The following is a 23,629-nucleotide window of genomic DNA, read 5'->3' on the forward strand; positions in this document are numbered from 1 at the left end:
TTTCCTGTAGAGAAAGAATTTAAGTCCAGGACTATACGTGCTTTTTTGAAGGGGTACCATATGTGTTAATGGCATAAATTCCGAAATCATTTATTTTTGTCATCTTCATCCAAGTTGGGGAGGTTTGAGGTTTTGGGTGTATTGCTTCCGTTTGTTTAATGTTTTAGATTAAAGGACAGAAACGATCGCCAGAAAATGTAAGAAGTATTTAATTAGTTGTTAGATTAAATTCATAATTTACCTTCATTCATCTTCCAACAACAGCTTATTTAGCCCTGAGTTCAATTTTCTCGATTTTTTTTTTAAAAAAAATTTTGTTACAAAAGAGAGAGACTTATCCATTCCTTACACTTGAGATGACAAGTTCTCTATTTTTCCTCTAAAAGGAGGAGGACTTATCACTTTAATTATTTTAATTTAGGTGTGGCCACGGTTCAAATTTAAATCAGAATTAGACTGGAATCAAGCTGGCAGTTTGTTAAACCCAAATTGAAATCAGATTTTGAAACCATAATCATGATTAAAGGTTCATATTCATATTCTCCAAAATTTTGAACTAAAATCGTCTAAAAAAACACTTATTACATAAATCTATATAAGCAATTTAGAGTTTAATATCAATAGTCGGTGCACAACACTAACAGTCTCAGTTCTAATCCAACAATCCAACAATCCATTATCTCATCTCATTAGTAAGTCTAGGCACATAACTAATCTAAATCCGAGACCAATCCAATTTGATCAATTGTGAGGTATATTTTCATCATTTTTTCTTTTTCCTTCGTATGATAATGCAAAAAGTTTTTTTTTTTTTTTGTTTTTTCCATTCATCGTCATTTTTTCTTAGAATCAATTTTATAACAATTAATAATTGTTTATACATAACTAAAATCATTGGAAGTGAAACCAGAAGCAACCAAAATAAAATCGAACAAGAGCCAAAGGTTGATATAATTCAGAAAACACCAATTTTTTTTAGAAACTTTGTAACTATAAAAGCCGATTCAGGCTCCGCCTTTTAAAAGAAAGGAAAATGTCGATTTTTAAATCCAAACCAACAATTTTGAAATTGCGACCATATATACTTTAACTTATCCATTCCATTGCATTTTTAGCCGAAACTATTTTTTAACTTATCCATATCCAGTTTCTTTATTTTTTTTTGACCAAATTCCAATTACTTTTTTGGAAATGAAAATAAATTCACCCTAACTCGAGAAAATTATATATATACTCCAAAATTTCATAACCTTTACGATCAACTAATTATCCGTTCCCCAACACGCGCACACACGTATACGTTTAAAAGTCCATAGCTTTCCTAACAAAGACGGGATTTAATGCATCCCATCAGATTCAAACCGAGACAATAATGTGCCTCAATTAAGTGCTAATATGGAGCATATCGATTGACTTTTGGTGATCCTAATCAGCAGCATCGCACAGCAACTGGGTTGTAATCACCTTTTTAGCCATGATAAATCAATTACAGATTCAGAATTTGACTAAACTCGAGATTCACAATTAAGGTGTAACCGCCCATTCGAAAAAAAAAAAATATTATGTATGGAGAAAGACAAATTCGGAAGTTTCAGACTGTATGGATTATGGTATGTGTTGATGATACAGAGAATTACTAAAAGGGAAATCAAGAAAAGCTGCAGAAAAATTAGAGTGATATGCATCGAAAAGACGAAAATCAAGAAACGCTACGCTTTCCGGGGCGATCGGCACCCTTGAGAGTCTTGTCGATGAGTTGGCGAGCTTTTCTACTGCGGATCTCCACTTTAACACTTGCACTCTTGTCCATCTTTACGTATGGCTTCTTTTTCTTCTTCAAATTCAGTGCTTTCACCTTGGACTTTATGGACTCGACCAAGTGCTCCAATTGGTTAGCCATTTCTGCACCTTAAACTACTAAAAGAAAGAAAGACCCTCTCTGTCTCTGTCTATTCTTTTTTTTTTTTTTTTTACCTTACTGCTGCTGCTACTACTGCTACTGCTAGAGCTATTGCATTCTTGGTTTATTGATGAAGGAAAGGGATGGGATCAATTTCGTTGTCACATAGGATTGATCACTACAACGAGGCTGTTGCTGCGATTGATGTTCAAGTTGATGATCTTTTGCGTATTTCAAGGAAATAAAAATGGCCCAAGATTGATTGTGAGAGAGAGAGGGGCTGGTGGGATGGGAGAATGGGAGAGAGCAGCAAAATTTGTTTTAGTTGGATTGGAAGACCATTAGTAAGAAGGCGTCAGCTATTTATTATGGTTCCGTCTCTGGCTGCTCCGCTTCTGGTGCCGTGCGAGGTTTTGGGTTCACATTTACCGGGGGGGCGTTCAAGAAATTAGTTTGAGCGTGCTAATTTTCAAAGAAACGCGATTATTCACGGGAGTTTTTTTTTTTCTGATAAAACACAAAGCCAATATATGAGTAATTTATTTAATCTATGAGTTTTTAGACGGGTGCCAAAATACACCTTACAGAGTGATGGCTCTCCAAAAGAAGTAAAAAAAAAAAAAAAAATTGTAAAAAAATGAGACCAAGACCAACATTGAGGATCGCACAACTAAGTCAAAACGCCTGCAATTTTACCATCCATGCTATGGCCAAGTTTGATAATTTTCGATTTTCATTCATTTGTTTCCTTACATGGAGGCGAGACAAGGTCCATCAAACCCAGTTACTGCGAACATTTTCAGCCACAAAACATATAAATTTGTTCAAGCATTTAGTCAGGTTTTCTCACTCAAAACCTGTTCAAGCTTTGAGCCCACAAACAGTCGAGATATGGGTCATACTCATACCGCCTTTAATGTTGACTCCAATATAACCATTTCTGTTAACATATGCAGTCATCATCAAAATTTTCACTAAAAACTTTCAGAAACATTTTAACCATTTTTTTTTTATTAGGACCAAAGGATTTGAATTACGTCTATTGAATGCAAAGCTTCAGCACATATCAGCCGTTACCGATGAGTCAGCTCGTCGTACCTTCAAAACTCGGGATGTTACTGTGAATCTTTCAAAATTTGACACTAGAATTAAATCTCTTGCCCCGACGATAAGAAAAGGAAAATGCGTCCATTTTATGTTTCATCATAAGTTGACAAACAATTGGATATTAACACCTGGGAAGATTCAATGGCGCACTAAACATTTGCCGACTTATTCTGTGAGCAGCTTCAAAGTCGAAGCGAACATAACTACAGCAAAACGAAATAAGTGAATCTCTATACTACTTGTGTATCCTTGGAGGCGGGATACACGGACGAAGAGAGATTAATTTGATAAAATTGAGATACTTCCGGTATTTGAAGGAAAAAAAAAAATGAATCCGCCCCGGTTAAGCTTGTTCTTCTTATTCCACTTGCAATATAGTGTGTGATTTACGAAACCTGCCAACAACACAGTGAGTGTGTTTGAATTGAGATGATTTGAGATAAAATAATTTATTTCACAAATTCTAATAATTTTTTTATCTTCACAGTTACTTTTTTTATCTCGCATACATCACATCACAAAAAGTACTACAGTAATTATCTCAAATAAACTTCTATCCAAACAAACTCAGTATCTTTATCAACATTGACCTCTATCCTTCTCTTTTTGCGTATACAGGATTAAACCAAGCGATATATCTGTAACACGGGGCCTAAATATCGAAAGCATTCAATAATATTCCGGAAAAAAAAGGGAAAACAACAAGAAACAGACAAAATATGCTACATCCGTATAGCAACTTCTGACATTGAGGCTCTGGTCGGCCTTGGCCTATTAAGAGAGGCACCCAAAATAGCAACTAGTCAAAAATCATACTGTAACTAGTCTTCCTTTTATGCTTTACGGATACGTAAATTTCACTTTCCAATGTAATTCGTACAAGCACTAAGCAGGATCGGAGCACAAATAGGGAATAAGCGTGAATTTTACAGGGCAGGTAAAGAACCACCCAGGGCCAGGAAGGGTGGATTACTGGAAAGATACCGATTTCAAGAACCACGCTGGGGTTTGTTTGGATTGGATTTTATTTTTTCAAATTTATTTGCTTACATCATCATTACAATTTCTAATACACCTTTTTACCTTCCCAATTACCTTTTTATCTCACATATATCACATCACAAAAAGTGTTACGGTAAAAATATCTCTAATAATTCACAATCCAAACAGACACCCAGAATCGGATTGTTGTGTAGGCTTTGTAGACATACAAAACTTTTAAGCCAGATGCGAGGAAAGTCAGCCAGCCTAACACGACCATTTACAAAACCATGGGACATCCTAGACAGACTGGCTCATCATGTCCTTTATCACACGTACCAAGGAGGCCATGACGACCTTAAATCTTGCACTAAGAAGACACTCCCTTTTTCATATGGAACTTGATTTTATGTCATTAAGACGTGCCTTTACCAAATCATGGGGAGGCCGCGGATACGGCATACTAAATAACTATGGAAAGTGATGATGAATTCCCATAAAGTCAAGAGTTACTCCAACCAACAGGTTTTTATCCAAGCACAATAAAAACGCTTAAAAAATTAAAAGGAAAGAAACCTTTGAGCAAAAGCAACACGATTTCTTTTTGCAAGGCCGAGATGGCAAAGTTCTCCACGCTTAACCATTATAAATAAGACGTACAATTGCTGCATGTAAACAGAAATATATTATTGTAGCCTACGGGAACAAGAGGTCAGACAGAGTTCAACAAAATCGCAATACATACATGCATACATACAATATGTCCACATACCCACGCATACATATTCTATGGATGTGTTAAGACAAGCCAAACCTGCCTCAGATGCAGCAACACGAGAAACACCTCCGTTGACTTTACTGTTGCTAATATGACCATTGGTTAGATAGTCTGTAACTTATTTTGAACCGTTAACCTAAGAAATTACTCACAAAATTCAATTGACCGAGGTACCAAAAAAGCTAGAGTGAACAATCCCCATAGACTTGCTTAATCGAATCTTGTTTGATTTACCAAAAAGATCACAGCAACAAGGGAAGAATTGCTTAAAAATCAATGGGCAGACTCTTAGAGATTTTTTTTTTTTTGAGTTGGGGGGAGAGGGGTGGTTAGGTTTAAAAATGCTTCTAAATTTAGATTGAAAGAGATTTAGTGCTTCTGTTGCTCTACTGAAGATCATCCAGACGATACACCATTTCCTAGACCTACTGGAAGTCTGGAACAAACTGTAAATGAGAAATGTAAAATCAAAATCAAACACTCCAGTGATCAGTCAAGATTGCAGATGAAAAGAGAAGTGTTTACCTAAAAAGCAACCAAATGAAACGCTGAAGGAAACGGTACTCAGCTCAAAAGAAAGAACAAAAATACTAGGAGGGGGGAGGGGGGGGGGGACGCGGGGAACTCTTGCCTGAAAATCTAGCTGATTATTTTAATTTTCCGGAGAGGTCGACCATAACATTAAAGTTGACAAAAAAGCAATAGTAGCAGTTTCAACACGTAGGCGATGTGGACCAAGACCAACTGCAGTCGCACCAGCCTCGACAATCATTCTCAACTCTGTCTCAGTGAAGTCTGAAATGGAGTAAGGTCAACAACAAATGAGATATCCAGGATGTTCATCCTGAAGAAAGTACAACCAACAATAACTGAAATTCTTGAAACTAGGTAATTTTCAAGCACACGAAAGAAGCAACGCATCAAATTGATAAAGCTAAGACTATTAAACTAATGACAGGTCACTGAATGGCCTTCTCATATGAACTTAAACACAAAAGCTTAGTGCCAATTCCATATATCTGAATGGATAAAAATGACAATCATCATGCATGTATGCACTATTCAGCAAGATAATAAAACTAATTCCACCACTGCTGTACTAGATTATGTCCCATTACATTACAAAGACTATTGCTTCTTGTCAAAAGCAAAGAAGTGTAGGAAAACGAACACAAAGACCCAAAGTGATGGCTATCCCAGAGATCCATTCGCAGTTTATGTTATCTAAAGTGATTGCTGTCCTAGTGATCCACTTGCAGTTTATATTATCTGAACAAGTAAATGTTAACCAATGCTACACCACAAGTATCTGCCATAATAACTAGATTGTGGACAGGATACAGTTTTAGAATCTAATGCAAACACATTTCAACATTCCTAATAAATATGTAAAAAACTAAACAAACAAGTTCAACTCCTGATTACTGCAGTGTTTTCAACACTGGTGAAACTTTCACTCATCACTTTGGCGTCAGATAGGAAGACTATCTAAAATGTCTAAGTGAGCAAGGTTATGTAAAAGAGTTGTTACATAACACCGCCACTTTGCCAGTTTGGGGGGATGGGGTTGGAGATAAAACTAAATTTTCTCAAAAAAACTTTCCCTGAGAGAGGGAGAGAGGCATGTAAAGAGCACTGACCTCCTTCAGGTCCAATTATCATTAGCCCAGTTGACTCTTTTCTTAAGGTACTCAAAGCACCAAAAACAGGAGTAGCCTCCGCAACAGCTACGAATGATAGTTTTGATTGACGAACCTAAAGCATGGTTTAAGATAAGATGTAAGTTCAGAAAGACCATACTTACAAGGCTTATGTGTCAAAATTTGAGAGATAATAACATCATAACCAAAGCATAGATAAGTATGGTTTAAAAGGAACAGAAAAATTTGACTTACAAGGGGCAAAACTCCACCAATCTTCACAGGAGAGTTCAAAGTCATTTCATGCAGCCTTTGACCTATTTACCAGAGCACCATTTTGGGAAAAACAAAAATATCATGACAAAGAGACTGATGATAATACTTCACACAAATTAAGTTAATGCCATCTTAAGTTAGCCAACTACATTCAAAGCGCATGGTTAAACTACAATGGTGGTACCAAAAAGGTTATGGTGAAACGTCAATTACATTGTTTCGATGCAGCAAGAATAACACGTTCTAATCTGTCAAATCGGTTATCTGAAATGGATGGAGAACGCTCAGTCAACAAAGGCGTCACACTGCTAGCTCCCAGTTCCTGAGACATGACAAAGGAGAATAAGCATGTAATTTTAAGCAACTTAAATTGATAGAGAGATATTACCCACATGACTGATCATTGATCTAGACATACTGTGCATTTCTCTACAAGCCAATCAGCTCGACCTCCCTTTAAAGTTCCTAAAATCCAAAGAAAGATTAAAGCAAGTCACTTGACATTATGGCAGGAATGATTTCTCATAGACACAGGTGCTTTAGGTGTTCTTAAGGACCCACCAAAAGCAGCAAAGACATGCCATTGTGGGGCCAGAGGAGATACTAACTTTGCCTTCTCCGCTGCCACAAAATCAACTCCTGTGCGATCAATATTCTGTATGTGTCCTTCAACAAGACCCCCTTTGCCATCAAAGAGCTCTATCCTTGAAAATGAATGAAAGGAAACCAGCAATATATACAACAGGTCAGCCAACTTGCAAGAAAAATAATGATCAATTTAACTGTGAGCATCACAAAAGCCACAGAGTAAGGTTTAACACTTCAACCGATCGGCTTTGCTTAAAATTCTAGAAATATTCCAGGCAAGGCTTAAACTCTAATATTTCTCCACATAGTTATGTTCCTACCAATAATATTCAACTTTTCAACTCCTTCAGTCAAATGAAATTCTTAAACTGATAATAAGCATACTCAAGAGGAAAACACATTATTGATGTAAGACTTGCAATTGGATAATGCAAACGAGGGAGCAAAGAAATGTGGAAGAAAAGATGAAACTTCATGAGCTATACAAGATAAAATGTAAGAATAGCTAAAATCCTGCATCATTAACATGTTTCCTACTGGGTATTTCTCAAAACTCAATAAGAATAATGATACATACAACTTTTGGTACATTTTTCTGCAACGGTTAAATTGGAAATGGAAGAAGCTGAAATGAAAACATCCTCGAGATCAAAACCTCAAAGAAAGTATAAAGCAAACCACGACTTTGTTGTACGAATAACAGGGTATCCAATTACGCTTGGAAGAGTCAAGTAAATAAAGCAGCTGACATGAAACACATTCGGCATGTGGAAGTAAATGCTAAACTCAAAAAATTCACTCTCGTGAAGCAAAGATTGAATTCACGTAAGCACAAAGTTGACCAAGTATTAGGCTGGTACGGAGAATACCTGTCGTTGATGTTTAATCGGAGGACTTTTGTCATATGCCAGAACTCGTCGCCTTGAACACGGACAATTCCACCCCTGGAAGCGGGGAGGGTTTCGGAGTAGAACCGGGGGAGACGGCCGCGAGACTGACTGGTGTAATCGGAAGAAGATGAAGAAGAGAAAGCTCGGGGTCGGAGAGAAAAGGTGATTGCCTTTTGCCGGGAAGATGGAGATAGCTTCGCTAGTAGGTTTACCAGACAAGGTCTCCAAACTAGGGTTTGCATTTAGGAATTTGTCGGGAATATTAAACACACAGTTGCTTTAATACGTCCGACGTTCTGGACTGTGATTTTTGTGAGCTTGATGATGATGACAAGAGCAAATAAATAAATATACTAGTACAGTAGGAGTATAAATTCGCCCAACATTCGACTATACCATAGTTAAATTTTACTGCTTAGGCTCATAGGATTTTATGATGGCTATTAGTAGTATCTCAACCACAGCAAAACAGAGTATGGATGTAGCGGAGCTACAATTTTCTAGATATCAAATTTGAAGTTTAAAAAGTCGGAATTTGTAAAATTTACAAACATTTGTAAGAGTAGCGTAAATTTTGCCAGAGCTTAGTTTGTTTGGACAAGAAATCACAGCTTCGAAGACGATCTAAATCTGGATTTCATGGTCGGATATTAACAGACCAGACTAATTACATGGTACTACCTCAAATTCATTCCATGGATAATTTTTTACATTCATTTGGTTGCCTAAACAGGAAATTGCATTTTATGTCCAGAACTAGCATGTCTGCCTAATAAAAGAACAACCTCGTTCTGCTACTACAGCCGGTCGGTCAGTTCCGCAGGGTCGCAGCCATTGTCAAAAGTCAGGAACACAAAAGGGACTTCCCAGTCTTCCCCAAAATATCAAAATACACCTTTGCGACCTTATCACAAACACCTAATGGGACTTCCCAGCTTTCCACAAAAATTCTTGTACATCCCTTTGAGACGTTATCACAAGCGCCTCGAAGACCAAACTAGCAGGACCCTTCAGGATTTTCATCAGCTCTACCATCACCTTCAAACCCGCCACCCATCTCACACACCCTCTCCCACATGCTCTTCTCCACAGGCACCACCGACAACCTCGGCTGCCTGAACAGGCCACATCCTTGCAGTCCACTCTCTTTCTTCATTTCCCCCAAGTCCACCGGCCTCCGCATTTCGCCAACCGCCTTCACATCCACCGCACTATCACCGCTATCATCAGCGTACCATTCACGGACAACAGAGACCACACCCACCACGCGGCGGGCTTTGGAGCCGGAATGGTAGAAAAAGCAGAGATCTCCAGTTCTCATGGACTTCATATTCTTCTGGGCTTGCTTGTTCTTAACGCCGTCCCATTTGGATACACCACCATTGGCTGCTTGGTCCTCCCATGACCACTCCCCTGGCTCCGTTTTTAGCAGCCAGTATTGTTTTTCTTTACCCATTTCTGTGCTGTGAAAACTTTGTAGAATTTGAATTTCTCAGGATAGGGGCTGGGAATTTTCAGGGTTGGATTCAGGAAAAGGGTGATTGGACCTAAAGCACTAGCTTTACTACTGGTATTTGTTATGGCGGGAAATCGGCGACGGCCCCGCATTTTGATTGATTGATTGATTCCTTCCGCTTCTTAATTTTAATACTCCCTGTTCACTTTGAGAGTCCTATTTCTTTTTTTACACAGTTTAAGAAAAAATCGTTAAATTTGTTGAAAAAGTAAATTTAAATTACTATTTTTCTAAAATACCCTCACATTAAATATGGTACAACTTTATGGGAATTTGAATTGATGGTAAAAAAAGAATCAACTCTCATTAAATGGGATAAGTTTATAGTAACAACTACTTACATCGAATAAGGGTATTTTAGGAAAATTAAAATACAACTACATTCTTCAATTGGAAAGTGGACTACAATTTGGGACAGATGAAAAAGGAATACAGGACTATCAAAGTGGGACGGAGAGAGTAGATAATATATATAATTGGTTGAAATCGATTAAGTTCTAAGCTTAGTTACCAAAATTTGATGATAATTAGATTGATTAGATATTTCATACTTTAGTGCTGTAAATCCAGAAAATATTTAAATAAAGGATTAATCACACTTTGCTCCTCTGAACTTTGGGTGTAGTTACACTTTACTACCCTCAACTTTTAAAATATACACTTTACCCCATAAAAAACTAGTCAAAGTTAGGAATGCCAAAAAAAAGTGAGTGCAAATTATTGTCCTTTTATTTTTGAGATTATAACTCATTTTATTGCTAAAAGATATACATCTTCTCTGTAATATCTACTGTACAAAAAAAAATATCAAACTAATAAAGCTAAAAAAAAGGTTTACATTTAGTTTATTATTCTTAATATTTTTCCTATTGGATACTTTAAATATAACAAGGATTAGGGGTGCAAACGAATCGAATCGAGCCGAACTTTGGCCTAGTCAAGTCGAGCCTCCAGTTAATTTTGTGAAGTTCGAACTCGAGCTCAAAATGTCAAGCTCGAGCTCGAGCTTGACTCAAATTCGAGTCGAGCTCGAGCTTAAAAAATAAAAATAATAAAAATAATTTTTTTTAAAAAAAATAAAAAATAATTATTTATTTTTAACAATGAATAAAATAATAATTTTTTAATAAATAATAAAATATTAGGGATATATGTGTAATTTTACTATTAAAATAAAAAAATATATATAATTGAACTCGCGAACCGCTTGCGAGCCAACGAGCTTAATGTTTTTGAGCTCGAACTCGAGTTCGAATTCGACTTAATTATCTCAAGCTCGATATTGACCGAGCTCGTACTCGAGCCGCTCGCGATCGACTCGCAAGCGGGTCGATTCGTGAACACCCCTAACAAGGATAAATAACTCAATGAAAACAATAAATACATTTAGCAAAATTTTGGAAAAAAGGGTACTGTTAAACTTGTTATTTTATTAATTTTTTATTATTTTAGCTTATGTAAACTGTTACAATAATGTTATCATCATTTATTTTTTTAAACTAGTCGAAAATTAAATACTTAACCCAATTAGTTAAAAAGGGCTGATATGCCTTATTTTTAAATTTAGAGGAGGCAAAATATATATTAAATCAAACTTCAGCTTTTTTGGGCCAAAAACTAACATTAATAGTTAACATAAATAATTTTAGCAACGAAAGAGAAATGTTCTCATAATACTTGCTTTTTTCTTTATGGAGTTAAAATTTCCAATATTGACTAATCTTCATGGGGGCTAAAGTGTTTATTTTTAAAGATTAAAGATGGAAAAGTATAACTATCCCTAAAGTTCAGGGGGCAAAGTGTGATTAACCCTTTAATAAATTAAAATTGTCGGGCACTAAAGTGTTTCTCAAGGAAAAGAATTTATAATTATTCACACGATCAATGGGAATCAGCATTCAGTGTGATTATCCCTAAAGTTTGATGTATAAACACAGCTTAGCACAAATATCGACCTATGGTCTCTATAAAAGTTTTGGCGCAAATATTCATGAAAGATTTTTCCTTTTATTTATATTAAAATTTAATATAATTGGAATCATGAAAAACTAATTAACCCTCCAAATTTAATTTACGTACAAATTTCGACACTCAACTATGTCGATGGCATCGTCCACGATGAATAAGATACTCGTTTTTTTTCTCATTTTTTTTCTTTCCACTCCTCCTTGCATCAACTATCATATAAAGAAGGGCAAAGAGTCCTAATGACCCTCAAACTATTACTCGGATGAACTTTTGGTCCCCATACAATTAAAAGTAAACTTTTGGGCCCTGATCTATTCAAAGCACAAAATATTAGACCTTCTGTCAAATTCAGCAGTTAATACCTACGGAATCTACGACCATGTGAGACGCACGCCGAAATACGAAGGGCATTTTTGTCAACAATGAGCTGTGTTCCACTCGGTAAAATGGGACTTCTTCCCGAACTTGAACAAAGAAAAACTCCATTACAGTAGTTCATCAGCATATGAGGATGCCCGGATAGTAAGAGAAAATGGAGCAGTAGGGTGGCAGCGGACAACTGAGACAGAGGGCTGGCGAAGGGTCTGGCAGCCCTTGACAAACTCAGACTTGTCAAGAACTGGCGATGACTTGAGAAGAGATGCTGAGGCCATTGCTATTTTTTTCAATACCAAGAATTTGTGACCTCTGACACAGATAGTAGCAGCAGCAATTCAAGCTCCAAACTCTTTATCTCCTCTCCAGCACTGTCTCTCTTTGCCACATGCGTTCTCCTTTGGCTACTGTATTTATAATTGCTTAGGATATTATCATGAACTCAGAGATGTCTCATTTGAGGCTGTCATGCCTCAACCAATTATAGGATGACATCTGCACACGATGATTTGTCTACTAGGCAGATTCTAGTTGTGGTTCAAATACATGGAATAATTCCCACCTCGTGTAGAAAAATCGCAAATATATCAAAAAAATGAAGTGAAAACTGTGGTATTTTCTCGTATGCTAGGAGAGCAGGCATCACACTCATTGCAGAGAGTGCAATCAGAGATTCAGAAGTGTGAGGGGGGGAGGTTCTAAATTTCTACTAGGGGTGGCAATTTTCGACACGACACGAACCTAACACGAAATTAATGGATTTGGGTTGAGGTTTCGGGAATTCGGGTCAGAATCGGGTTGGACCCGATGAACCCGAAAAGAAAACAGGTCAATTTCGGGTCAACCCGTGGTGACCTGATATGACCCGATATGACCCGTTTACGAATTAAAAATAATTTAATAAACATAAAAATAATTTTATCTAACTAAACTAAGTTATTCTTTTTTTCAAAGGCATTAATTACTTAATTCTAAATGAATTTATTTAATTTGTGTGAAGTTGAAATTATTATATTTGGACAAATAATATATTATATTATTTTTTACTTTTATACTGTTTTAATTTATTTTATATTTTGTTTGAGATAAAACACTTTTACGGTGTTTAATTTATTTTAGATTTGGTTTGGAATTATTTATTTAAATTTTTATTACTTGATTATGTAATTAGTTTTGTGAGAAATTGATTTTATTAGAAATTACAGTGATAAATTAATAAATTAAAATTAAGTTTCGGGTCATTTCGGGTCGACCCGCCAACCTGAAATTTTCGGGTTCGGGTCAGCATACCTGACCCGTCACGGGTTGGCGGGTCGGGTTCGGGTCAACAGATTTTCTGACGGGTTGACCCGAACCCGACCCGCCAACCTGATTTAGACCCGAATTGCCACCCCTAATTTCTACTAGGAACTAAATATGAGGCCAAGATCTTTTCTTTTCTAATGGTCATAATTTTTAGGTCAGGATTTGGCGTGACTCAGATATGCAGGTTAACCGTACAAGATTAGATGGCTGGCAAGGTCAAGTTGCCATTACCTCACCAATTTGAGCCAAGTAGACGAGTTGGAGCCCATCTTCTTGCTACGGATTTTTTTGAGAAAAATGCAGTTTTTGTACCTAAACTATGACGCAGGAGCGGTTTTAGTCCCCAAATTTTGGACGAAAGCAAATGTGGTACCCAATCTTTCAAATTTTGAGCACATTAAGTACCTTTGACGATTTTTTCTCAAATTGCCATTGGAAAAAGTCATGTGACAGTCACATGTCCGGCCACCATTGTATGAAAAATAGCCAAAAAAATGTCAAATGCCATTCTAATACTAAATATTAAATTTAAGGACTAATAACGTAATAAACAAAAAATCCAAGGACCCAAGGACTAAATAACATCATGAGTCAATTAAAAAATAAAAGAAGAAGACAACATCACATAGTGTCTGTTTCGTTCCTCTTGCTTCACTCTCAAATAGAAAACCCAATTACCATCCGGGTTACTTTGGGAAAGTTGGTATGAGGTACTTCCACAAGCTCTGTAACAAATTCCATTGCCTCATTGTCAACATCGAAAAGCTCTGGTCTTTGGTTCCTCAAGAAGCTAAGGACAAAACTACCAAGGACAACGCCCCTTTGATTGATATCACCCAATTCGGATATTTTAAGGTTATGGGTAAGGGAGTTTTGCCTGAAAATCAACCTGTTGTTGTTAAGGTCAAGCTGGTTTCCAAGACTGTTGAGAAGAAGATTAAGGAAGCTGGTGGGGCTGTTGTTCTCACTGCTTAGGTTGTTTTGTTTCTTGGATTTACTAAGTCTGAGGTTCTATTAGTAGTATTATAATTTGGCACTTTTTTGGATTTACCCCTTTAATTTTGTTGTTATGAAATGAATGTTATTGGACCATTTTTATGGATGTTTTTAATGTTATTCAGCAGATTAATTTCTGCATTATGAATGGAAAAAAAAAGAATTCTTTGGGATTGATGTACTGGAATTGGAGCTCATTTGTGACTTGATTATGTACTGGAATTAGTCAAGTACAAGCCTTGTTCAAGCATGGATATTACGTGATTATGCTAAACAAAAGACCATGCCCTGTTTTAACATGGTTTTATACTAAGAGAAAACGCCGAACCCACTAGTTTTCCAGTGCACAGAAAATGGCAGCCTGCTTTAATTGTTTCGTGAGATGAAGTTATGTAAGCGTTGCTTCCATCTGAACTTCTAACCAACTGAACAGATTGCTGCAATTTCACTTCTACATTTTTGTTTTTCAACCAGCCTAAAGTCTTGTTGGAAGCTTTGGGTCCAATAAACTCTAGCAACCTAGGTCTATCATGCACCAAAACAACCTTCTTTTCTGGAAAATCAACAGCAATTTTTGCAGCAAGTTCAACTCCAGTGAACTAAAATCTTACAAACAATTGCAGAGTCAAAACCACTACAAAATATATGTCCAATCCAACTGGTTAATCCAACAAAAGATGACTTTCCAGTAACACGGTGATGTTCCATAAGGTACCAAATATGATGCAGTTGTACAAAAGCATTGTTACAAGGGATAATGTTCATTAAGGTAGATTCACTTCACGCAGCCTCAATTTCATTAGCCATTGGAAGATCCCCCAACAGATTGACCACCAGTAATATTTGTTATTGTACAAGACTTTGTATCTCTTATATGAAAATTGGGAACTTGGACTGGATCAGGTTGACTCATATATGGCATCTGAGGCAATGGAATGTTGGACACTTATGCAAGTTAAGTTCTGGAGTTGGAGCAGACGAAATTATATCTTCAGTAGCTGCCATGTTTTGTCGTTGAGATCTCTGTGCCTTTCTTTTCCTCTGATTTGGAAGCACAATGTTTTCCTACATCAACCAAAAGAGATATTTGTCACTTTAAATAAAGTAAGAGAAAACCAGTGCCACAAGTATAAGAAATACTACAAGAGAGAGTACAGAAGTTCTTTTTGCTCCTTTTCTTGCAATCGTCTTAGCAGGTCCACTACATGTGTTTACCTGCACACAAATTATTAACTAACTTAATATGGATAACATAATGAATATTATAACTAATGAAACTTAGTTTAATTTTACTTACACATTGATTGTCTACCGTTGTATCAGCACCAGTTTGAGATGAGGCTTCATTAAGAGATATTTCAAATAGCTCAGTGCAAGATCCTACTTGTTGGCTTGCACTTTGAGTAGCTTGAGTGCCTTCAATTGCAGCATTTTCAAGTTGCTCCTTCCGAATATTACAAGACCTTTTGTTATGCCCTTTCTCACCACAGTAGTTACACTTAATCACTTGCCCAACTCTATTCATTTTATTCCCTTTCTCTTTTTTCTGTTGTATTTCATCTTCACCCTTTTTCCTCAGTTTTTTGGGCCTTCCTGGTGCTCTTCCATATGTTGGTGGAAGTGGAGGTGTAACATGAGTATGTGTCCAATCATGCTCCCCATTGACAGGCAAAATGCAATTAGCATAGCACTTGAGATAGGCTTCAACACTATAACATTGATCAATAAAGTCCATAGGGTCTTTACGAGCTATCCAGATTGCTGAAATTGCATGGCTGCATGGAATCCCGGTAAGATCCCATTTCCTACAAGTGCACATTCTCTCTTTAATATTAACACAATATGTTTCTCCATAAGGGCAGCCAACCTCATAATCATCATCATTTGATTTAATAGGAAAACATTGAGTAGCCATATCCATGTTTTTCTTTACTCTTTTCATGATTCTTGGGCAGAATTTCAATTTCTTCCACTTGCTCTTAGCCATATCTCTGTTTTGCTGCAATCTGGTCATTACGTAGTGCCTCAAAGATTCCATCAGCCCCACAATATGCTCCTTTCTAGCATGTAGAATCTTGCTGTTAAATGACTCACATATGTTGTTTAGCAACATGTCACACTTGGAAAAGGTTCTAAAGTGTGATCTAGTCCACTCAATAGGCTGCTTTGTACCCAACCATTTCGCAACCTCAATGTCAATTTCTGCCAATTCCCTCATCTTTGTACTGAATTTTGCAAGTGTGGTTGCTTTAGCAGCTTTCCATAGTGCACGTCTCAAAGTTGTTCCTTTAAATCCAGCAACTGAAAAATTACTGTGTAGATGTTTAACACAAAATCTATGGTCACAATTTGGAAACACTGCCTCACATGCTTGTATGATGCCTTTTTGTTTGTCACTCATTATAGTCCATTCATAGTCTCTCTCCATTTGAAGATCCTCTCTCAACAATGTTAGAAACCACATCCACGAATCTTTGGTTTCCCCCTCAGTTGCAGCATAAGCAATGGGATAAAATCCATTGTTAGGATCAACTCCCACAGCAGTTAGCAATACCCCTCCTGCTGGACCCTTTAAGAATGTCCCATCCAAGCCAAAAATAGGTCTACAAGCAGCTAGGAATCCCTGTTTAACCCCAGCAAAACACATGTACAATCTTTGAAACTTTTGTTGTCTTGTGACCGCATCACAATACCCATCTACTACTTTCATAATCACAGTAGTTCCAGGGTTACTCCTCTTTATTTCATTGATATAATCAGGCAGTTTCTTATAGTGATCAGTCTCATCCCCTTGCACAATTTTTGTGGCAACTCTTTTTGCTCTATAGCCTTGATACTTGCTTAAAAAGCATTTATTTTCCTTCATTATCTTATTTGTAAAGCTCTTAAGATCTAGCTTCGGATTTTCTCTAATTGTCTCACAGTAATTTTTTGCCACCCAACTTGATCTTACACTTTCATTATGGTAAGAGAACCCACACTTGTGTTGCTTTTGAAAGGTTCTAACTTGCACACTGCCTTCCCCACTCAACTTTCTAGCATAGATGTACCAATCACAACCTTCTCTAGGACACTTGGCCATCACTTTAACTTTGTCATGTTTAACAAACTTAAATGGCCTTTCTCTCTTTATATTCCAGGTTCTGACCGCTTCCTTAAACTCCTTGAAATTGCTAAAATATTGTTTAAGTTTAATTTTAGGATTATGCATGTCCTTGGGATTAAACATTGGTGGTTTCGTACATTGTTCATCACCACTTCCATGTAGACTTTCAAAATCAGATTCAGAATCTGGCGTAGCATCTACATCAGAGTTATCAACATCACTCTCAGAATCACTTCCTATATCCCTCTGAGCTGCAGCAATCATTTTGCCTTTAGCAATCATTTTTCTTTCCTCTTCTACTTGATTCTCAATCCCCAACCATTCTACATTCTGATCTACATTATCTTCATAATCATCATCATCCTCTTCCTCCATCTCATAGTCCGAGTCCTTACCAGAAAATTCCCCTGAGCTAGCATCTGAATTGCAACCATTGTGTTCTTCAGATTCACCATTTATACCTCCCTCTAAAACATAATCATCATCGTAATCATCCTCCTCATAATCATACCCCATTTGTAACCTCAAAATTTCAGCAAAAGAAACCTCAATGTATAAGTCAACATGCCTACCATAATCTAGATAATCTGCACAATAAGCATATAATTCCTTATCATGCCAAAGCCTGCGAAATCCATACTCTTCTACAAGAATATGGTACCTTTTATCGCCGTAGACCCTTGCTTCATTTTCAAGCATTCTATCCATCTCAAACAGACTAATCCCAGTCACTTCTACATAATCAAACACACATATTTCCCCTCCCTCATAATGTGCATCAGGCCCATTTATACATTTTCCCCAAATATAGCATCTCATGGTGATTTTAGTGCTACCATTTCCTATATTTCAAGAAGAATAGTTCAAACAGTTAAACGAGAGCACATATCACTATTATGTATGTAAGAAAATTAAGACATATTGATCAACATTCAAATTAATACTAAGGGTTTAATACTTCAACAAAACCACTTATAAAATGCCGATTGCAATGCAAAAAAAATTTGATATTTTAACTACAACTAACAAATATTGAAACATAAAAATGGGATATACAGTAGATTATACTCTGGATTAAAACTATTTTTGTAATTTCTAGGAGAATCCATTGTCCATTTGCTTTAACATTCCCAAAGATTAGTTTTTTCAGATGATAAATGATATTTTGTTACTTCTAATTTCACCCTAAACTCAATATTGCTGTAAAAATTAGATGAGGTCAGTCGTATTTACTTACCATCATTTGGGGGTGGCTCATTATTCAATTCTTCGCTTCTGATTGACATATCGGTTCACAATTGTTTGATGCTCCCCAGAATCTGCCAAGTTTTTTCGAATTTTTGGAGCCAACTTGAATTTTTGTTGAAGTTCGGTTCTTGGGTTTTCTATTTGAGAGCGAAGCAAGAGGAACGAAACAGATACTATGTGATGTTGTCTTCTTCTTTTATTTTTTAATTGACTCATGATGTTATTTAGTCCTTGGGTCCTTGGGTTTTTTGTTTATTACGTTATTAGTCCTTAAATTTAATATTTAGTATTAGAATGGCATTTGACATTTTTTTGGCCCTTTTTTATACAATTGTGGCCGGACATGTGACTGTCACATGACTTTTTTTGGTAGCAATTTGAGAAAAAATCATCAAAGGTACTTAATGTGCTCAAAATTTGAAAGATCGGGTACCACATTTGCTTTCGTCCAAAATTTGGGGACTAAAACCGCTCCTGCATCATAGTTTAGGTACCAAAACTGCATTTTTCTCGATTTTTTTTCTAGTTCTTTCACTTTGACCTTCAACTTTGCGATTCTCCTTTCTTGTCTTCTTACTTCTTCTTCATACGCATCTCTTTGCTGTTCAGCTACATTAATTCTTTTCAGAAGCCCAGGTATGATCTCCGTTGACCAGCTGCACATCTCCTTGTCAATCCATTGCCAAAATCTGCAGCCACCATCCGCGCACACCGCAAATCTCCGCCCAGGATTTCTTGAGGTCCACGAAGTTATCACCCTCGACATTTTCTCACACCTGCACAATGGGAAAGTCGGATTGTTGGTTTCTCGCATGCTTCTAGTTCAACAACTTCTTTGGCTGCAATGGAGTTTTTCTTTGTTCAAGTTCGGGAAGAAGTCCCATTTTATCGAGTGGAACACAGCTCATTATGGACAAAAATGCCCTTCGTATTCGGCATACATCTCACGTGGTCGTAGATTCCGTTGGTATTAACTGCTGAATTTGACAGAAGGTCTAACATTTTATACTTTGGATAGATCGGGAGCCAAAAGTTTACTTTTAATTGTTTGGGAGGCAAAAGTTCATCCGAGTAATAGTTTGAGGGCCACTAAGACTTTTTGCCCTGTAAAGAATTCAACCCCAAATCTGACACCAGAAAAGATTCTAACGGTCTTTTTTGATCACTGGCCAACTCCAAGGATTCTGAGATACTTGTTTAAAGATGTTAACCTGACTGACTATATTATATATCTACAGCTGTACTTATGCTTGGGGTAAATTTTGCTTTTTTTTTTTTTTTGTTAAAAGAAAAATGATGGAGAAGAGACCACACAATTGGCAGGTAAGAATAAGGCAATAAGCAGTAGGGTAGCTCACCTGTTGTTGGTAAAATAGCATGCCAATGAAGGCTATTTTACCAGGCAAAAGAAAACGTCGTTTACAGGCCCATTGTTCATATCCGGAATTTTACCAGGCACCCAAAAAAGGAAGAAAAAGGAAAAAGACTAATTAGAATGAGAAGAAATTATTTGAATTACACCTGCTCACACATTGACCTTTATATTAAAGTAAATTCTAGTATATTGTAACTAAAAACTATGCGGATATCAGGCAAATGAATGAATGATTGTGGGATTAAAGTTTCGCCATTAGATTTCTTCACGTCTTGTTTAACCAAAATAATTGACATATGTATATGATTACTTAGAACTGTAATACGTTCACTGACCAGTCAATTTCAATCTCCAAGAAGAGTCTTCTGCTTCTTTTTTCCTTATGGATGAAGATTTCTTCTACTTTTTTTCTATCGAAATTAAGAAGAGTCATAGAGCCAAGAATTTTTGCTATTGGCGAAGCTTGTCTGCCCATCAATCCCCTGCCGCCATTCGATTCTGTTTCTAATAAGAAGGGAAAAACGTTTCGCTGCTCATTGACCTAATCAGCTACTTGACCCTTTCAACCAATTAATATTATTGATGACGAATAGATAGGCGAAATCTGTGTCGAAGATGAATAGTTATTATTTCTTGGTCAGTGAGTCATGTCGATTTACTATTTACTGATATATGCTCTCTCACGAGATCATCTATCTATCTGGCTCACATCTGCAAACCAATGGCTGATCGACTTGCATGAACCGGCAAATATAAAGAACGACGCAAACGCATGCTCTCTCGTTCATCCAACCACAACCACGACCACGCTGAATTCAAACTTCTAAGAGCCACCAGTCACAAACATGGAAATCAAAGTCAAAGATGGCAAGATCCTTGTAATTAATGCAACGTTATGGGCCAATATTTTGCCCTTCTGTAGTAGCATAACCAGCACAACAAACCATGCAGTGAATATAAATCCATATGCCCGGCCAGAGTCGTTAAGATTTTTTTTTGGTGACCATTTCTCGCCCGCCGGTTGTTGCCAATTAATATAAATTAAATCCATCCCCTTAATGATAACGTCAGCTCTTAGTCTTTAGATAGCAAAATAGCTGTCTCCTGGAGACCAAATTTTTCTAGCAAATGCTAGAATTTTCAACTTTTGTATCTCTAGAAAGTTCAAAGTTATGAAGAAAGAAGAAAAGGTTTGTCCCTTTGCAATTTGTCAGAGATGTGTTATAGCTGACTATTAAAATGGACAATATAACTTCGTGGTTGAATGCTCGAAGTCAGAGTTCTGCGTCCCATGAATTTTCTTTCTGATTAAATGAAACAGGTTTAGGGTTGCTGTGCAATATGAGACTCCAGCTTAGTAGACGAATTGGATAAATTTATGAGGTCAGCCTTAGCACGAAAGATCCGGTCCACTGATGCCGGTCTGGAGCATTAAAACATAACCCCCCCAAGAAACATGGAACAGCAACGCATAACAGTTCAGTTCAGCTCATTGATTCCAACCAAATACTAACTGCCATCGGAGGAAAAAAAAAGAAAAAACGAAAGTGTTTTAAGAAGGCAGCAAGCTAGCTTGTCTTGTGAAGTTGTGATGGCCAGGGATCATAAAGCATGGCATAGCGAGCCACACTACACACCAGGCATATTGGGTGCATTAATTTTGGTTGGGGCAAAGTGAGTGGAAGAACTAGCTGGAACGGCTATCATTTGGTTTCCTAGTATGATTTTGAGCCTCGTGATCCAAAATAATTAGTGGAAGGAAATGTCTTTACTTAGTATCATCACATTAAATGGTAAACTTTCAACTTTGGTCCGTTAGATTTTAGTAATAAAGTGCATGCCATGGCAAAGGACAATGTGTAATTAAAGTTGTAGTTGACGAATATATTCTTGGCTTTAGGCGCTCTAAATATCTTGTTGCTGGGCTTTTGCGGTCCTGGCCAATAATCACCCGAGTTGGAATTGGATAAAACATTAGTATTATTATCATGCCGACCGTAGATCTACGAGAAACACGAGGTATGCCGTCTTGATTAGATGCAGAGGTGTGCCCATGTCAAAGAACAACATAAATCTGTTGATGCATCGAGTCCTGTAAAACGGATAGGTGGCTTTGATATCCTATACAGTCAAATTAATGAGCAAGTTTTGAATTTGCACCATGCATCCCAATCCGGCAAGTAATCAAGACAAATGTTTACCGGGTACCCAAGATACATTCGCATTGATCACAAACAACCGAGACTATATATGATGTGTAGAAGGATCATATACAATATATATACGCACAAATGCTCATGCATAAGACATGAGAAAAATGAGGGAGTAAGAACAAAGATATATACTATATCGTCAGGGCTGCTTTTGCCCCTGCGTGTATATATAGTCGAGATGAGCCTCCAGTGTTCTTCTCATCAAGCACTCATCTTCTCCAAGTCCTTCGCAACTCTCCTCTTTATCTACCTTCTCAACATGATCATTCTACGTACAAGACCAAAGACACAGATTAATTACTAGCATCAAAATATGTGTATGAACCAGTACTCGAGCCAAAATCAGAAACAAATAATAATAATAATAATAATAAAGATGACCATCAGATGAGTTGATATGCATCATACCACACGATGACCATGATGAGTTTCCATCGGAGTTACGTCCTGAAATGTAGCCACCGGCCGGGCAACCGCGTAAGATAGGGTAAGAAAAAGTAGAAGGGATACGATGCAAAGGGTGCTAACCTTGGACATTTTTGTGATACCTAGATAGTGCCTAATATTCTATATATCTATCTTCTCCCAAGAAGGGTAGGCAAAGATATGAAGACTGTTGAGGGCAATATATATGTATATTTATAGGGAGGGAGAGGAAAGAGGGGCTTGCTGGGGAGGATGTGAGATGGGTAGTAGTTTATCCGGATGCTGAAAGTAACCCGGACGGCCCTGAATTTGTTTGACAAATGCTAGAAAAATGCTTGGCCTATCTTTTTCATGGTTGAATAATACGACTACTACAACTATGATGAATAATATGAACTATGAAGACCTCTAGAAGGTTCATGAATGGTGTAATACTCTATTGGATGGATTAGTCAAAATGGATGAAATATGTATGTGAGCAAGGACTTGTTATCTAGAAGAGACATTTGGCCGAGTGTTTCAGGTTTCTGGGATGTTGCCTTTTACACGGAAGTATCCACAAGCAATTGACTGCGGTTAAGTCGGAAGGTTCTATCTGTATGCTCCTTCTAAGCAGGGATGCCACGTACCATCACCATGCCATTTAAAAGTAATCCTGCCCACAACTTAATTTGGAAAATTAGATCAGCTTAATTAGCAATTTCTTTCCTATTTTGGGCTTTCATATTTGTAGTACAATCTCTCATTTGCACATTTTTTAAGTTGTGCGCTGTTTTCTTGAAAAGGTGAAATGCACGTGGAAATGGAAAACTTCAAGAATAAAGAGCAGCGGAATTAATGGAAAGTGTACTATTTCATTCTAGCATTCATTAAGCTCCCTGATTTGTTACTTTTGAATTTTTTTTTATCAGACTTTTGAAGTTAGTTAATTAAACTTAATC

General features: G+C 37.0%; 4 protein-coding genes and 1 long non-coding RNA gene across 6 annotated transcripts; all 5 read right to left on the reverse strand.

Moving 5' to 3' along the window:
* Nucleotides 1-1,579: 1,579 nt before the first annotated feature.
* On the reverse strand, nt 1,580-2,246 carry LOC140036789 (uncharacterized). The gene has a single exon (XM_072079537.1). The coding sequence runs from the start codon at nt 1,898-1,900 to the stop codon at nt 1,700-1,702; it is 201 nt and encodes a 66-aa protein (XP_071935638.1). The 5' UTR covers nt 1,901-2,246; the 3' UTR covers nt 1,580-1,699.
* Nucleotides 2,247-4,585: 2,339 nt separating this feature from the next.
* LOC113731542 (uncharacterized) lies at nt 4,586-8,602 on the reverse strand. 2 transcript variants are annotated; one of them, XR_011840340.1, is made up of 8 exons: nt 8,140-8,602; nt 7,244-7,386; nt 7,101-7,147; nt 6,896-7,004; nt 6,662-6,723; nt 6,407-6,521; nt 4,803-5,561; nt 4,586-4,653 (listed from the first exon to the last, which is right to left on the reverse strand). XR_011840340.1 is itself a non-coding variant. In XM_027256863.2 (7 exons), the coding sequence occupies exons 1-7, from the start codon at nt 8,400-8,402 to the stop codon at nt 5,419-5,421; spliced, it is 882 nt and encodes a 293-aa protein (XP_027112664.1). In that variant the 5' UTR covers nt 8,403-8,602; the 3' UTR covers nt 4,586-5,418. The 2 variants fall into 2 exon arrangements, 1 of the variants encoding a protein (XP_027112664.1); XM_027256863.2 differs by having other exon boundaries at nt 4,586-5,561.
* A 225-nt stretch (nt 8,603-8,827) lies between these two features.
* Nucleotides 8,828-9,781, reverse strand: LOC113731543 (uncharacterized). Its single transcript, XM_027256864.2, has one exon. The coding sequence runs from the start codon at nt 9,614-9,616 to the stop codon at nt 9,158-9,160; it is 459 nt and encodes a 152-aa protein (XP_027112665.1). The 5' UTR covers nt 9,617-9,781; the 3' UTR covers nt 8,828-9,157.
* A 5,179-nt stretch (nt 9,782-14,960) lies between these two features.
* LOC140036790 (uncharacterized) lies at nt 14,961-18,840 on the reverse strand. Its single transcript, XM_072079538.1, has 4 exons — nt 18,664-18,840; nt 15,618-18,268; nt 15,476-15,535; nt 14,961-15,385 (listed from the first exon to the last, which is right to left on the reverse strand). Exons 1-4 carry the CDS (start codon nt 18,710-18,712, stop codon nt 15,230-15,232), a joined length of 2,916 nt encoding a protein of 971 aa, XP_071935639.1. The 5' UTR covers nt 18,713-18,840; the 3' UTR covers nt 14,961-15,229.
* A 3,571-nt stretch (nt 18,841-22,411) lies between these two features.
* Nucleotides 22,412-23,174, reverse strand: LOC140036791 (uncharacterized). The gene is made up of 2 exons (XR_011840341.1): nt 22,671-23,174; nt 22,412-22,530 (listed from the first exon to the last, which is right to left on the reverse strand). It is a non-coding gene; the product is annotated as an uncharacterized lncRNA (long non-coding RNA).
* Nucleotides 23,175-23,629: the final 455 nt, after the last annotated feature.

This window comes from Coffea arabica, chromosome 2e (assembly GCF_036785885.1).
Source record: "Coffea arabica cultivar ET-39 chromosome 2e, Coffea Arabica ET-39 HiFi, whole genome shotgun sequence".
In the NCBI taxonomy this organism is placed as follows: Eukaryota; Viridiplantae; Streptophyta; class Magnoliopsida; order Gentianales; family Rubiaceae; genus Coffea; species Coffea arabica.